At 51.8% G+C, this 17,053-nt stretch overlaps 1 protein-coding gene across 5 annotated transcripts in view; it reads left to right on the forward strand.

The window, feature by feature from the left end:
• The window catches only part of DNAH10 (dynein axonemal heavy chain 10), a 494,970-nt gene that overhangs the window by 62,888 nt on the left and 415,029 nt on the right, over positions 1-17,053 (forward strand). For all 5 annotated transcript variants that reach the window (XM_085898117.1, XM_085898134.1, XM_085898126.1 and 2 more), the window contains exon 7: positions 7,457-7,687. In XM_085898117.1, the coding sequence (XP_085754243.1) occupies positions 7,457-7,687 (231 nt within the window). The remainder of the gene's footprint in view (positions 1-7,456; positions 7,688-17,053) is intronic.

Below are 17,053 nucleotides of genomic sequence, written 5' to 3' on the forward strand. Positions count from 1 at the left end.
TGCAGGTGTCATTGAGCCCTCGGGAAGTCCTTGGATGTCACCGGTTGTGCTGGTCAAAAAGAAGGATGGGACCACGCGTTTCTGCGTGGACTATCGCCAGCTGAACAACGTGACACTCAACGACTCCTATCCCCTGCCTCAAATTGACGATTCCCTCGATGCCATTGCAGGCTCTAAATGGTTCTCAACTTTGGACCTCAAGAGTGGGTATTGGCAGGTGGAGATGGATAAGACGGGGATGGAGAAAACGGCATTTTCCACAGGGAAGGGACTGTATCAGTTCAGTGTGATGTCGTTCGGTTTGTGTAACGCCCCCGCCACCTTTGAGAGACTGATGGAGCGTGTACTAGGCGGCATGCCGTGGCAGTCATGCCTGGTGTATCTGGATGATGTCCTGGTACACGCTAAAACATTCACCCAGGAGATAGCCAATTTGGACCACGTGTTTGGGCACCTCAGGCAGGCAGGGCTAAAGTCGAGCCCGGAGAAATGCACTTTGTTCGCGACAGAGGTGGCCTATCTCGGACACGTGATAGGCCACGAGGGGGTGAAGACCGACCCCGGAAAAATTACAGCGGTAGAGGAGTGGCCCGTACCTACAACTGTCAAACAGGTACGGGGCTTTTGGGGACTTTGCTCCTACTACCGGCGCTTCGTGGCAAACTTTGCGGAGATAGCCCGGCCCCTTCACCGGTTGATGGAGAAGGGGTTGAGATTTAATTGGACAGGAGAGTGCCAGGAGGCCTTCCTCAAATTAAAGGGGTGTTTGACGTCCACACCCGTGTTAGCGTACCCCACCGATGACGGGATGTATACCCTGGACACGGATGCAAGCCAGGAAGGATTGGGAGCAGTCTTGTCTCAGACACAGGGGGCGTGGAAAGAGTGATCGCGTATTACAGTCGGGCCATGAGTAGGCCCGAACAAAATTATTGCGTAACTCGCAAGGAGCTATTGGCTATGCTGTCTGCCGTTAGCCATTTCCACCCGCTCTTGTACGGGAGGAAATGTTTGGTTTGAACTGACCATTCCTCCTTGCAATGGCTCTTACGGTTCAAGGAACCAGAAGGCCAGATTGCAAGGTGGTTGGAAAAGTTGCAGCAGTACGATTTCAGTGTGGTCCATAGAGCCGGTAAGGCTCATGGGAATGCCGATGCGCTCTCTCGACGCCCCTGTCTGGGAGAAAACTGCAGATATTGCACGAGACATGAAGAGAGGGACCGATTGGCAGACACCTCCCCGAAACTCCCAGTCCCTGCGGCCCGGGTGGTAGGCCCAACTTCGCCACTAACCGCGGGAGAGGAATTTGGTGGATTGGCATGGAGCACGGCCCAGCGGGAAGACCCCGTGATAGGGCCAGTGTGCAAATGGGTCCAGGAAACCAGGAGGCCCAGTGGGGTGGAGATCGCCCCATTCGGAGCGCGAACAAAAGCATACTGGGCTCAGTGGAGGACCCTAGAAATGAGGGACAACATCTTATATCGCAAGTGGGTGGAGATTCCTTCCGAACAAGCTTCTTGGCTGGTGATAGTCCCTGATGGGTTTAAGACCCAAATTTTGAAACAGGTGCATGGTACCCGCGCCGGCGGCCATTTGGGCAGGACCAAAACAAAATCTCGGGTCCCCCGGCGGTTCTATTGGGTTAACATGGGGCGCGATGTACAGAACTGGTGTCGAGCATGCGACGCCTGTACTGCGAAAAAGGGACCGCCACAGAGGATCAGGGCCCCACTCCAAATACATCACGTTGGGGCCCCCCTTGAGCGAGTGGCCATGGACATTTTGGGACCACTGCCCCCCACTCGCCAGGGTAATAAGTACATCCTCTTAATTATGGACTATTTCACCAAATGGCCGGAGGCCTTTGCCCTCCCCAACCAGGAAGCAGGGGTCGTGGCAAAGGCCTTCGTAGAAGGATTTACATGCCGGTATGGGATTCCGCAGGAGCTGCACATGGACCAGGGACGAAATTTTGAGAGCGAATAACTAAAAGAGGTGTGCACGCTCCTGGAAATTCGAAAGACACGGACAACGCCCCTGAGACCACAGTCGGATGGCATGGTGGAGAGGTTCAACAGGACCCTGGTTCAACAGTTGGCCCTCTTCACCGCCACTAACCAGGAGGACTGGGACGAACATCTCCCATACCTCCTGATGGCCTATCGCGCGTCCCAGCATGGGTCTACCGCGTGTAGTCCGGCGCTGTTGATGTATGGACTGGAGCTGAGAAGCCCCGTCGATTTATTGTGTGGTCTGACGCCTGAGCGGCTTGATAGGCCCCCGGGGGAGGGCTATGCCCGTCGGTTGGAGGAAGGCATGGAGAAGGTCCATGCCTTCGCACGACACCAGCTCCAATAGGCAGGCATAAAGATGAAGCGCAGGTACGACCACCGGAGCCAGGTCAGCAAATACCCACCGGGGGCGAAGATTTGGTTCGTTAACCCCCGGCGGAGGAAGGGCAGATGCCCGAAGCTCACCTCACCTTGGCAGGGCCTGGGGGTCGTCCTGGCGCAAATCAGTGACGTGGTCCTAAAAATTAAAATGGGACCACGGGCCCTTCCCCGGATCGTCCACGCGGACCGCCTGAGACCTTACAAGCGCGACCTTACGCCCTCATGGATATGTCTTGCCGGAGGAGTCGGTGCTGGAACAGCCGCTCCCGCAGAGGCACAAGGCTCGCAGAGCCTTGCAACGAGTTCACGAGCCGAGTAGGGAGGGTTGAAGCCCCCCCTGCAAATAAGGATTTTGAGGACAGTGACAGACTTTGAATGTGTAGTGAGGACGTAGGTTAGCTACGTAGTGTTAAAAGGATGTGCTACTAGTGTAAGGGACGACGTGGGAGCACGAGTTAGTTAGGGGAAGTAGTCAGAAGGATGGCAGAGTTCAGCGGTGTGTGAGTTCAGAAAAGTTGTGAGGTGAGTGCTTGGTGAGTGAGTGAGGCCAGCGGGTCTGAGTGAATGGAGTGAATGTGGAATGCATGGTGCGATGAGTGATTGGGGGGAGGAGTGACTCCCGCCCAAGGGACCCCGGGGTCAGTGTAGAGTGAGTTAGCTGGGTTAGTTAAATTGACAAAATGGAAGTCGTTTTGCTGTTGGTGGGAGTGTCGGCTCAAAACCCGTTTGGAGGGGTGCAGGAGCCCTGTTGACAGGCTGGGAGCGTGGCTGCGAAAGGTGAGTATCGCTGAGTGGGTACCCCGGGCACCGGGCTAGTCGGCCGCGGTAGGCCAAGGGCCCATGGGGGGCCGGGATAGCGTAGTGGGCACGGGTGCGCCCGCATGGTGCGGGGGCCCAGGGCGCCATTAGCTGTGTGGGCAGTGTTGTGGGCACGGGTGACCCTCGGAAAGGGGCCCAGGAAGCCTGCCTGCCACGTGAGCGTTTCAGGGGAGTCGCCAAGGAGGGCACTCCCCGGTGTTTAGGGAGCTGGTAGGCTCGGAGGCAGTGTAGTGCCCGGGGGTGCCATCGTCGGAGAATCGGCAGAGGGTCGTGCCTGCCAAGGGGAGCCACGCGCCCCAGCCATGACACCGTGTGAGGGCACGGGAAGAAAATTGGGGGGCGAGGCCCGAAATTGTGAGGACACAAACACAGGCGACTGGAATCTGGGTTGTTAGAACCAATAGTTTAAGCGAGAAGCGCTTGTTGAAAGCCCCGGGGTAGTTTAAAGGTAAATGGATAGGGTAGATTAGGAAGTGTACTCCTCCGCACCATCCATCCCTTCGCTCTCGTTGTGGGCCGCTGGACCCACTTTGGGTTAAAGATCGCTGAAGTCTGGGGAGGCCATCCTGAGGCTTCGTTGGGCCTCGGCACATGACGCTAGCTCTCCCTCATTCCCCTCCAGGAAGGGAACGTAGGGGTTGGGAGTAGGCTAGGTGACGAGATAGGTTAGCCGAACAAGGACAGTAAAGGGGGTTAGGGGACGATTTATAGTGAGGAATAAAAAGAAAATAAACCAAAAAATTAATTGGGGCTAAATTGGGTTTTTACAAATGAAGGGAGTGGGTATAGACAGTGACAGGCAAAGGCGATAGGTGGGAGGGAGACAGTAGGCAGGTCCGAGCCAGCCTTCCGAGTGGCCAGCAGCGCCGCACTCCCTCCATCAAAATGCACTGCAAGGCAAAGGCCTGCCAACTTCATCGGCAGCTGTTGTTTTGGTGCGAGGCCTGTACCGGCCGGATCGTCTGCAGCTGCTGTGCTTCAAGGCCTGTGCCAGCCAGTTCATCTGCCGGCTGTTTTTACTGCAAGGCCTGTGCTGGCCAGTTCGTCTGCCAGCTGTGTTTGCCTGCAATGGCCTTGTTCTGCAGGCTGTGGTTGCCTGCTGCCTTTGCCATGCCATGCCCACTGCCCTCATCTACTTTTTGCCCCCGTTCAATTTTGCTTTGCCCCCCCCCCCCCTTGTTCATTGCCATGTGCGCCAGGATCGTCGCAACAGTTTGCAAGCTGCAGGGACTGCCCTGTAGGCAGCCGCATCACAGGACCGCATTGGCGGCCCATGCAACGTTGTTTGCTGCGTCAGATCGTCGCGCGTACTGCAGGGACTGCCCTGTAGGCAGCCGCATCACGGGACCGCATTGGCGGCCCGTGCAATGTAGTTTGCTGCGTCAGATTGTCGCGCGTACTGCAGGGACTGCCCTGTCAGCCGCATCACGGGACCGCATTGGCGGCCCGTGCAACGTTGTTTGCTGCGTCAGATCGTCGCGCGTACTGCAGGGACTGCCCTGTAGGCAGCCGCGCCAGGAGACTGCATTTGTGCAGCCCATGCGCCGTTGTTCGCTGCGCCCATTTAAAAGGGGGAGGCCTAGGACTGCGTGTGAGCAGCCGGCCACATTCCCTGCCACCTGCATTGCTTGAGCCAGAGACTGCATGCGAGCAGCCTGGCTCCCTGCTAACTGCTTTCTCTTTGCAGAGTCCATTGATCCTGGGCCATGGTTTACTGTAAGATTTGTAAGGTTAAGATGTACTGTAAATATGAGTGCGCCCCCGGCATGGATGTCTTAGCGCCGGCAATTTTATTTAAGTCGTCCGTATGAGTGGGTTTGTTTAGTTAGTTACTCAGCCCTCAGGTAATTTATTTTGGGGACACGAATACCATGAATGTCGCACTCAGGGATCCGTAGGTAAAACGTACGAGGGGAGAACTACACATGATGGCACATGAAAATTTGACGACTCGGGACGAGTCTGTAAAAAGGGGAGAGGGTAGTGTTACGGCTGTGGAAATTTGCATTACACCATGAAGGGCCCGTAGGTGAGATATCTCTAAGTACATGTGTAGTTAGCCCAAACCCGTTGTATAGAGGGAATTTATGTGATTCATCCGGGCTGCGACGCTTTGAGATAGCTGTTTTTCTGTTCTATCTTTATTTTGAACCAACCACGTCTCAACCGCCATCACACAACAATCACCACGCCAGCCATCGTCACCAACTGCAACCATGCTCCAACCCTCGGACAACAACAACAACAACGCCAACAGCCACGACCTTTACCTTCACAACTCAATCCCACATCATCGCATCACCGCCATTCCCAAACGGCACCATAACCATCAAACCACCACCGAAAACCCTCCACCACCTTTACCTCACTCCTACGGCCATTCCCGCACCACCTGTGAACACTGAGCGTCGGGCTGTCTCAGGCCCGTTCGGCGATTGGTGCCGAACGCACCGAGCCGCGAGCGCAAATAGCGGCCTTTCCGAGGGAGAATTCGGATCAAGAACGCTACACGCCCACTTCCCCTCCGTCCATTTAGCAAGCGCGGAGCGGCTTGGCCCCGCCTCCAGGCGCGTCTGTGTGAAATCGATATATGCAAATTCTAGGATCAGGGGAGGTTCACGCCCACTTTTCCTCCGTCTAATTGGCGAGCGTGGCTCCGCCCCCGAGGTCATCCTGATCCGGATATTTGCATATTGTTTTCTCCTGCCGGCCTATAAAACGGCGAGCGCAAGGCGAATCAGGGAGAGTCGAGTCGGGTGCAGACTTAGTCGAGTCATCGGTGTGGAGAGAGTCGAGTCGGGTGCAGAGTGAGTCGAGTCATCAGTGTGGCAGAGAGTCGAGTCAGGTGGAGAGTGAGTCGAGTCGGGTGGCGAAGTCATCAGAGTGCCATCGAGTTGGGTTCTAGAATCGGCTGGGAAGAGGCCAAGGAGCTCGGGTCCGAGGCGAGAAGGACGGCGGTCGGCAACGAGGTTGCGGTGTGGGATCGCTCGTCGCGGGACCCAAGCCAGCCAGCCATTCTCCCTCCCCCAGGGCATCAACAATTCCCCCTTTCCCTCGCGCTGAGATAGTGCAACAAGGGGTCCCGTTCCCACCCCACTCCAAACGTCGTGCCAACGAAACCCGCCAAGGAGCACGGAGTCGGGGCACAGCCACGCGGCCACATCTGCAGCTCGTCCGCCAACGCGTCACGAGGACGCGGGTAGGACCCCCCAGGTCTCACGGGCCTGGCCGCTCCTTCAGGTCACGCGTGCATATTGGCCTACAGGCCCGTCTGCCCCCTTGTCTATGAGGGTGGCTTCTTTCCTTTGCTTTTGAGTAAATGTGTGTTGGGGCCGTCTGTAAAGTAGAACTGTATAATTGTTGCCGTGTGTGCGCGTAGTCGGTAGTAACTCTGCATCGTTGTTGCTTTTGTTTTTGTTGCTATATGTGCATTTTGATTGTTTGTCTGTATATGTGTGCTTTCCGTGTGCCGGGAAATAAATGTGCTTTGTGTGAACTGTTTTCCCGTTTCGCTTCGTCTTTTCTTTATTGACCCTCCATCCTGCTTCACGTAAAGGGTCCGTAGTGGGCTTAAGACACCCGGTAATTAATCGGAACCGTCGAGGCCGACGATAACACCGCTCGGTTATCACTGTAGCACGGAACGGACCACTTAAGCAGTTCGTGTCCGGAGTCAGCCTGTGGCGTGGGACGATCGCTCGGTCGACCATCCGCGCAGGTACTTAGGTAGATCGAATTTGGCGAGCAACCCTATCCTGCGCGGGTGGGCAATTGGCACGGTCGTGGTGGGGTTAAACCCCCACCCGTGACTAGCTCCCGGCGTTGTTCCGAGAGGGTCACGACTGAATTGTCCGTCCGGTGGGCGATGCGGTCGCGATTCGAGTGACGTGGCCGTCCGCATGCCGGCGGGCGCGAATTCGCAACAATATTCTACCCTTTCCCAGACTCGTCCAGATTGACATGGGGGACAAAAGGAATGAGACACCTTACCTCTAGCTTTCATATAAATTGGACAATGCCTCCCCTCACAGTTAGCACTGAGGGCACCTTACTTAATCACATGCACTTAATGCACGTTCAAAATGTTTTAAGAATCTATATGAACACACACAGTGATTGAGGTCTTATCTAACTTCTGCCTACTACTCAGAGACAAAACAATGTTATCAATGATCATATATTACAATATATGTGCTTTTACTCTGATGGATTTGCGAAATGTAACAACTGGTTCTGCTCGACAGGGTGAGGGGCCTCTTTTTGAGTTGGAATTCTGGAGGAAACGTTGTGCCACCCTCAGGCCATTGATTGAGCAACTCTCTTTAGGCAAGGTGCAGTCCACCGTCACTGCACTTGCCAAAACTGACACTTCAGTTCATCGTACCTTCGACACTCAAATATTTGAACTCACTCGGCTGTACAAGGAGGCAAACGACAATGTGCATATCACCAAAACTCTGGAGCTTTATCTGAAGGTGAGCTGTGCCTTTCTAACTCATCATATCATAAAATATCGACCTTGAAGAAGTTTCACAATGAAGAGTTTTAGCTCGAGATAGAAGAAACAATGGCAGAAGAGGGTTGTTCAATGTTAGATTTGGCATGGATGCTAAAAAAAAGTGTTTGTGAAGGGAGAAGGAAGATGGCGAAGATAGCTATTGCTACAAAGTATTTTGTAATTATAATGCCCCTTGTCTATAATCCTTTAAAACTATTGCTGTTTATTTTGTAATACAACACAGAGATTAGCATGAAGAATTGCAGTGATATTAAACAATTAGGTGAGAGCTGATTGGTCATTTGGTGAGAGCTATAATTGATTAGCGGACAGGTAATTTGTTATTACCTCCATTCTCAGGTGAGAGATGTGATTGGGTCATCTGTTTTCATATGTATGTATAGATATATGTGTGTACTTGTCCATCCTCTTCTTCCATGCTTCGATGCACCCCCAGAAGGCTTCTCCTGGAATCCGCCGGAGCTCCATCGGCATGGCCCTTTTAATGGCCTCCACATCAGGAAATCGGGTCCACTTGTGATCGTATTCTAAGTCCTAAGCCCCCTTGAGCTTAGGATATAGGAAAAACTCACAAGGGGCCAAGTCTGGCGAATACGGGGGTTGCTCCAGCGTTGGCACGTTCCTCTCTGCCAGAAACTGTCGGATGCTCAGGGCACGTAGAGCAGGGGCGTAGTCATGGTGGAGCATCCAGGCGCTGTTCTCCCACAGATCCCTCCTCTTGTCCCGAAATGACCTCATGAGGTGCCGGAGGATCTCCTTATACACGTATTGATCCACTGTTTGAGCCTGTGGTAGAAACTCGAAGTGGACGATGCCCTTGATGTCAAAAAACGTGATGAGCATCACCGTGACCTTCGACTTCGACATCCTTACTTTCTTTGGTCTTGGTGATGCCGGACTTTTCCACTGATGACTTCCATTTGGTCTCGTGATCGTATTCGAATAACCATGATTCGTCGCCAGTAATGACTCTCCTGAGCAGGTCTGGATCGTCCTCGAGGCGCTCGATAATGTCTTGACAGACAGTGACTCTTTGCTGTTTTTGGTCCTCAGATAACAGCTTGGGGACCATCTTTGCACACACCTGTACATTTTGAGATTTTCAATGATGATGCTCCAGACAGTGTCTTTGTTGATGGAAAGTTCCTCAGCAATCATCTGCACCGTGAGTCGACGATCTGCAAGCATCATCTGCTTCACACGCTCGATGTTGTCTGCCGTTCTGCTCGTTGAAGGTCTTCAAGACCGTGGATCGTCTTCAACCTCCTCCAGTACCTCTTTGAACCTCTTGTGCCACTCAAATGCACATGTATGTGACATTATTTTTTTCCTGTAGACTTGTTGCAGCATTGCGAAGGATTCGGAAGTTGTTTTGCCATGCTTGGCAAGAAACTTCAGATTGGCTCTCTGCTCACGACTCATAGCGCGACGACTCAGACAAGACAACGTGTAAAGCACGACCTGTAAAAAATCACACAATGTGCGCAGTCAACCATCACCAAGCATATATATATCTATATATATATATATATATATATATATATATATATATATATATATATATATATATATATATATATATATATATATGTATATATATGTTGCGAAAGTCTGTGACGCAACCCGTTCATTCAAGTTGTGTTCGTGGAGCACTCAGCAGGCTCAGTCCCGTTACTTTTTAGATGGACCTTATACTCCTTAATATAGACAGTATATATGTATATATGTATAAATAAATAAACCGCCTCCATCGTTTCGGCTCATTCTACGTTGGCGGGACTGTTCAAGTCCCGTGGACATCACAATATATACATATATATATATACATATATATATATATATATATATATATATATATATATATATATATATATATATATACGTGTATATATATATATATATATATATATATGTATATGTATATATGTATATATATACATATATATATATATATATATATATATGTATATATATATATATGTATATATTGTGACGTCCACGGGACTTGAACAGTCCCGCCAACGTAGAATGAGCCGAAACGATGGAGGCGGTTTATTTATTTATAACCCAAACATGGCGGTTGTAATCGCTCTACCGCAAACGGGACGGGGAAGGTGGCACGAGTCGCTTTTCACTGAGTTGATGATGTTTATTTGTTTTTATTATTACCAGAAATAACAAGACTCGGCAAGAAGAGGGATCCGGGGCGATTCGACGGGATGGTGTGGGATCGGGCGTGGGGAAAAACACAGACAATTCCAATGAATATAGAGATCTCAAACCTTTTAAGGCGCCAAGCACACAAACACACACACACACACACACACACACACACACACACACACACACAACGTAGCTATTTCTGGTGGTCAGGCTGGACCGTGGTGTGGACGCAACTGTCCCTGGATCGGCGTCGGACGAGCTGGCCTTGCTCTCGTCAGGGGGGCAGGAGAAACTGTGGTGCTGTCGACCTCCTGGTCTTGGCCCAAGTCCGCTCACAGCCGCCAGGGAACCAGTTCTGGCGCCAAGTTGCGAGCAGGAGAGGGAGGCAGGTCCGCCTGCCGTTCGACTCCGTACTCCGAGTCACCAGAACCCCAGAGCCAACCAAGGTGAGGCACGAGGCTTAGCAAGGCTCCAAGACACGATCAAGAACACGATCGAATCAGCACAACAACAAGGACGCTCTCCGCGCAGCAGCGTCTACACCAAAAAAACACGATCTTTTGGTTGTAATCTTCTTCCTCTTCCTTTTCAACCCCGAACAGAACCTTTTTATCCTCCTGTTCTCGTCACTTCCAATTGAGCCGTTTATTGGCCCACCGCCATCGCCTTCCGCCAATCGTGATCACGGGGCGGAGCCATCCGCTGCACTGTCCTGTGACGTCACGGCCAGTCTCCAGAGAATACCAAAAAGGGGTTTACGCAGACACACTTACCCTATCCCGTGTCCCTTTCTAATTACGTGACAATTATCATTTCCCCCCTTGAAGAAATGAACATTTACAAGACAACTTATCACCACTGAATTGCTACTAATTACATCGAGATCCTGGTAAACTCGAACAGCATGGCATACCTAATTAAACATCCTAATTACCCTTTGAATGCATACCCCCCCTCAAACGTAACACTGCCCCCTCCTCTGGTACCGCAGCTCCTGCAAGGTATATCACAGGCGCTACCGTACCAGCCTTAACACTTACTGACTCACACCTAATTAACCTAACGAAATAAAGTAGGAGGGGCAATGGGCAGCGAGTCGCAGCTAACTTACCTATCCTGCTTAATGTACTACCCCCTTATGGCCTTATCCTCGCCTAAACAATCATTCGTTTTTATTTTATTTTTTTATTTTATCACATGAGAGCACTGAGCGAAGTTGCACTCCATCTTCTGGGTCATCGCTCTTGCCCAACACTCTTCCAGTGATCTGGGGAGGGGAAACAAAAGGTTCCACAAAAACACAACACTTATACTTTACATTCCTACTCTAAGCCTTAACGACACTATTCACAGGATATTTACACTTGACCGCCTCCCCCAGTGGATGCTAATAGACCCAGCGTTACCTGGGGAGCCAATTTTCAAATTTGCTTGCCCCAAAATTATGCGGACATCATGCCCTTGCTGCACATGTCAAGTTGTGCGGGATCGAGTGGGACTCATACATCTTCACAACACTCACATCATGGTCATCATCACATTTCTAGGTCATGGTCCTCATTTTAACCATGCAGGCTGAATCCCGTCGTGGCCGTGGGGTGGGTTACCACAAGATGATGGGGGCATCTCAGGTGCAACCATGCCCACAGGTAAGCTTTAGTCCAACCCAGACGTTTCTCCGCCCCGCTCCCTTTGATTCCCACCCCCCTGGTAGCCATCAGCTCTCATCCCGTACAACACACTGGAAGGGGTCTCACTGGCTCCTCTGGCCTTACTGGGTCGCCAAGGTCCTACCCGCCTTGGTTGACCAACCAGACCCTCTCCCAGTTGGCTCCAGACACTATCACCATTAGCCACCAGGGGTGAATCTCCTTGAAGGGGGTCGCAATTCCCGCTCACCGTGAACTTCAGCAATCCCTGTGGACAAGCACATCATCCCCACCCACAAAACCCACATGACTCCCCCACCCCATCGGCCTTACATGTGACACCTGCATTTCTAACACTTCACCGACCATGACCTTCCCTGTTACCACACCATGTCCAATAAAAATCAATGTGTGCACCATACATTTCACTTCTTAACTTAAAACAACTCACACAGCACTTCTCACCCGATCCACGCACCAGCCATTGGACAGCCACTTGTGCCCGCTTTGTTACCAATTACCCATTGTCCCTATTGTCACTCTAAAACCCAGCAGAACTTACAAACCCATGCCAATTTTCCCACAATTCATTTTTTTCCACCAAAGGAGGGCACTTCGCCACAATGTCAGCAGCCGAGCATGGCCGTATATGCTCAGCCCAATCTAGTCTCCCCGACCCCCGACAGTGATCTCCGGACCCGACCTATGAAAGGGCATCTCGGATAGACCTGGCGGTTCAGCAGGAGGATTCACCCTCTCCGAGTCTAAAAGTCTATTGGAGGGTCCCTCCATCGCCGGGTACCGGCAATATCGTTGCATGTGTCCTCTTCGCCCGCACCGGAAACAACTCCCCATAAAAGGCCCCCGTGAGTATCGGTGAAACGTCTCTTCCGGTTCCGGACCCCCTCGGCCATAATCAAATTGCTCTTTTGGCTGGGCTGGACCCCGCCGCTTTGGCGCATCAACTACCGAATTACCCCTTATCAAACTTGACAGTTTCTGGCAAATTCCCTGAAACATTTGGGTAATGCCAATTTCTCCCAGCCCCCCTCCCTGATCCTGGATCTCCGCCTGTCGGATCATCACCGATGGCCTCTCTGGAACCCGACCCGGCCGACTCCACGAGGCCAGCCTGGCCGCGCACTCGGCCGCTCGGTGAACAGTTGGTGGATCCTGTAACTCCACTAGCGCTCGGACCTCAGGGTCAGGAAGAGCAGCTAAAAATTTCTCTAGTGCCAGTCTGTCCCACGCCTCCACTGTAAGGTCCCGATACGCGATCCTGACTGATTGGTAAATGTCCTGTGCCAGCTCCTGCACTGTCTCACCCGGCTTTAATCTGCGGTGCTGGAGCTGGGCCCGCACCAGATCACAGTTTGCCGCGAACCCAAACCGACGGCTCAACGCCTCGCAAATGTGGGAGCTGGTCAACATCCCCTCCGCGATCACGTTTAACACATCTGCGGCTGGTCCCCGCAACGTTGCCACCAAATTCCCTGTACGTTCCCGCTCATTCCACCCGTTTAGTCGGGAAATGCACTCAAATTGCGTCAGAAAAGCTTCAACGCTCCCTGACCCGTCAAAATTTACCAGGGGGATCACTTTTACGGTTGCTCGCTTCTCAGTTTCTCCCTTGTCCGAATCCAGCCCAGGGATCAAACACCCTTGTGGCTGCGTATCCAATTTCGGAGCCCACTGTGGCCAAAAATGTTTTGTGGTGAGGGTCTCATGGGTCAATTTTGCCTCCTGTTCCAAACGTTGAATGGACCGATTCACCTCTTCCCGCAGGATCTTCTGGGCCCGCACAACCTCCTCAAAGGCTCCGTTGCGAGTTTGTAGCTGCTCCTCAACCAACCCGGACACTCTACTTACAAAAGACGGCTCTACCAGGCCTTTATCCAATACTTCATCTTGGCTCATAATTTTATCTTGTTCGTCCAAACGAGCCTCCAATCCTTTTACCTCCTCCGCCAAATTCATCCCTTGCTTCCTCAGCTCTCCCCACTCTTCAACCTGCAGCTGCATACGAGCATCCACACAGGCACGATGACGTTCCAGGCTTTCATCCACTTTATCAACCCGAATGTTCGTTGCATCAATTTTATCTACCAATTTTTTTCGTATATTTTCCCCCTCCAATGTAATTTCTACCTTTGTTTCCTCCAATCTATCCTCGAATTTACTTTGTATTCCTCCCAATTTAACATCCACACACTCCTGCATCTCAGTTTTCATTTTCTCCATCTTTTCCCCCAATTCATCCCTCATTAAATCAATCCGTGCACCCAACTGTTCCCCCATTACCCCCAATCGATCCGCCATCTCTGCCCCCTGTGCCGTCATTTTTGCCCTCTGTGTCACGAATTGATTTTCCATTTGTGCCGTCATTTCTGCCCCCTGTGCCGTCATTTCTGCCCTCTGTGTCACGAATTGATTTTCCATTTGTGCCGTCATTTCTGCCATTTGTGCCCCCTGTGCCGTCATTTTTGCCCCCTGTGCTGTAATTGCACTCATTAAACGTTCCAACATTGTGCAGATCGTCATCGTGCCGGTTTCCGGCGCTGCCGGCTCCGTTACGGGCGATGAAGCACGGTCCACGCTCGGAATGGGGGAGGTTCCAACCCTACCCCCGTCTCTCCCTTGTTCCCCCGACTCGCTGCCAGACACGTGGCCTTCCTCCTCAAACATCTGCACATCCGCCATGGTGCAGAAGTCCCGTTTTCCGCCAATTAATTTAAATTTGAAAAATCCCACCAAAATTTTCCCGCGCTCGCGCGCTTTCCTGTAGTAGTTTTATATTCCAATTCGTGGCGAGATTTTAATCTTGGTATATTCTCCCGATACCAAATATAATTTAGAGGGGTTCGAACATCCAACACCCTGACACCAATGTGACGTCCACGGGACTTGAACAGTCCCGCCAACGTAGAATGAGCCGAAACGATGGAGGCGGTTTATTTATTTATAACCCAAACATGGCGGTTCTAATCGCTCTACCGCAAACGGGACGAGGAAGGTGGCACGAGTCGCTTTTCACTAAGTTGATGATGTTTATTTGTTTTTATTATTACCAGAAATAACAAGACTCGGCAAGAAGAGGGATCCGGGGTGATTCGACGGGATGGTGTGGGATCGGGCGTGGGGAAAAACACAGACAATTCCAATGAATATAGAGATCTCAAACCTTCTAAGGCGCCAAGCACACACACACACACACACACACACACACACACACACACACACACACACACACACACACACACACACACACACATACACACACACAAAACGTAGCTATTTCTGGTGGTCAGGCTAGACCGTGGTGTGGACGCAACTGTCCCTGGATCGGCGCCGGACGAGCTGGCCTTGCTCTCGTCAGGGGGGCAGGAGAAACCATGGTGCTGTCGACCTCCTGGTCTTGGCCCAAGTCCGCTCACAGCCGCCAGGGAAACAGTTCTGGCGCCAAGTTGCGAGCAGGAGAGGGAGGCAGGTCCGCCCGCCGTTCGACCCCGTACTCCGAGTCAGCAGAACCCCAGAGCCAACCAAGGTGAGGCACGAGGCTTAGCAAGGCTCCAAGACACGATTAAGAACACGATCGAATCAGCACAACAACAAGGACGCTCTCCGCGCAGCAGCCTCTACACCAAAAAAACACGATCTTTTGGTTGTAATCTTCTTCCTCTTCCTTTTCGACCCCGAACAGAACCTTTTTATCCTCCTGTTCTCGTCACTTCCAATCGAGCCGTTTATTGGCCCACCGCCATCGCCTTCCGCCAATCGTGATCATGGGGCGGAGCCATCCGCTGCACTGTCCTGTGACGTCACGGCCAGTCTCCAGAGAATACCAAAAAGGGGTTTACGCAGACACACTTACCCTATCCCGTGTCCCTATCTAATTACGTGACAATTATCATTTCCCCCCTTGAAGAAATGAACATTTACTAGACAACTTATCACCACTGAATTGCTACTTATTACATCGAGATCCTGGTAAACTCGAACAGCATGGCATACCTAATTAGACATCCTAATTACCCTTTGAATGCATACCCCCCCCTCAAACGTAACAATATATACATATATATGTATATATATATATATATATATATATATATATATATATATATATATATATATATATATATATATATATATACTTATATATTGTTGTGGTTGACGAAATTCGCAAACCACCATTCAGGTCCCTTAGGTGAGATATCTCTGTAAGTATATGTGTAGTTAGGCCCAAACCCGTTGTTTCGAGGGAATAAATGTCATTCAGTCGGGCTGCGACTCTTCAGGATAGCCGTTTTTCTTTTACTATCTTTATTTTGGACCAGCCGCCATTACTACCACCACCAACCACGTCTCAACAGCCATCACAACAACAACCACCAACCACAACGCCGCTTCACAACAACAGCCACGACCTTTACCGTCACAACTCGCCACCATCGCATCACCGTCATTCCCACGCCACTTGTGGGCGCCGATGCTGAACTCGTGCGGGGCGCGCACCGAGCAGCGTGTTCAGAGACATCACAGACTTTCCGAAGAAAAACGGATCAAAAACGACTCACGCCCACTTCTGTTCCGTCCTATCGGAGAGCGTGGGGCGATTTGGCCCCGCCTCCAGGGCGTTGGAGTGAGGTCGCGATATGCAAATTCATGGATCAAAAAGCATTCACGCCCACTTTTCCTCGGTCCAATGGGGGAGCCAGTTGGAGGTGAAGGGTCGGAGGCAGAGGGTCAAAGGTGAAGGAGCGAAGCCACGGGGCTTATATAAACGGCTGCGTTCGTCAGTCAAGGCAGTTCAGTGGGCAGTTGTGAGTTCGGAGGGGAGAAGTCAAGAGTTCGGAGGGGAGAAGTCAAGAGTTGGGAGGGGAGAAGTCAAGAGTTCGGAGGGGAGAAGTCAAGAGTGAAGAGTTGGGACGAGCCAAGAGAGGAGACGGAGAGGGCGATTAGACGGAGCTGTGGAGAGGTGGCGGCGGCGAGGGCGGACGAGGGGGTGCTCGCGTCGGTGCCGGGAGCTGCAGAGGGAGAGGCCAGCAACGCGACCGAGGTCGAGGTGGAGACGCTCGTCGCAGGACCCGAGACAGGGTGATATCCTCCTCCCCCCCCCCCCGAGCATCAACAACCCCCTCCTGTTTCCCCCCCGCGCTGAGATAGTGCGACAAGGGGGCCCCTTTCCCACCCCCTACCAGACACTGTCCGCGAGGCCCGCGGAGTTGAGGCACCACCGCCTCTGCGTCTCATCATCAGACGGGTAGGCCCGACACGGTCTCGGCCCCAGGCCCGCCTCATCCTGGAGGGTGGTTCTTTTCTTTTGCTTTGGGAATATGTGTTGTCGGCGCCGTCTGTGAAGTAAAATTGTATAAGTGTTGCCGTGTGCTCGGTAGTCGGATAGCTCTGCATTGTGTTTCTCTTTTATATTTGCTTTTTGTGTAATATTGTGTTTCTTCTCCTTTTGCATGTGCTTTTGGTGTAATTGTATATGAGTGCTTCCCGTTCAT

Source organism: Eptatretus burgeri, chromosome 1, assembly GCF_056783735.1.
Source record: "Eptatretus burgeri isolate ZD-2024b chromosome 1, Ebu_testis_v1, whole genome shotgun sequence".
Taxonomy (NCBI): Eukaryota; Metazoa; Chordata; class Myxini; order Myxiniformes; family Myxinidae; genus Eptatretus; species Eptatretus burgeri.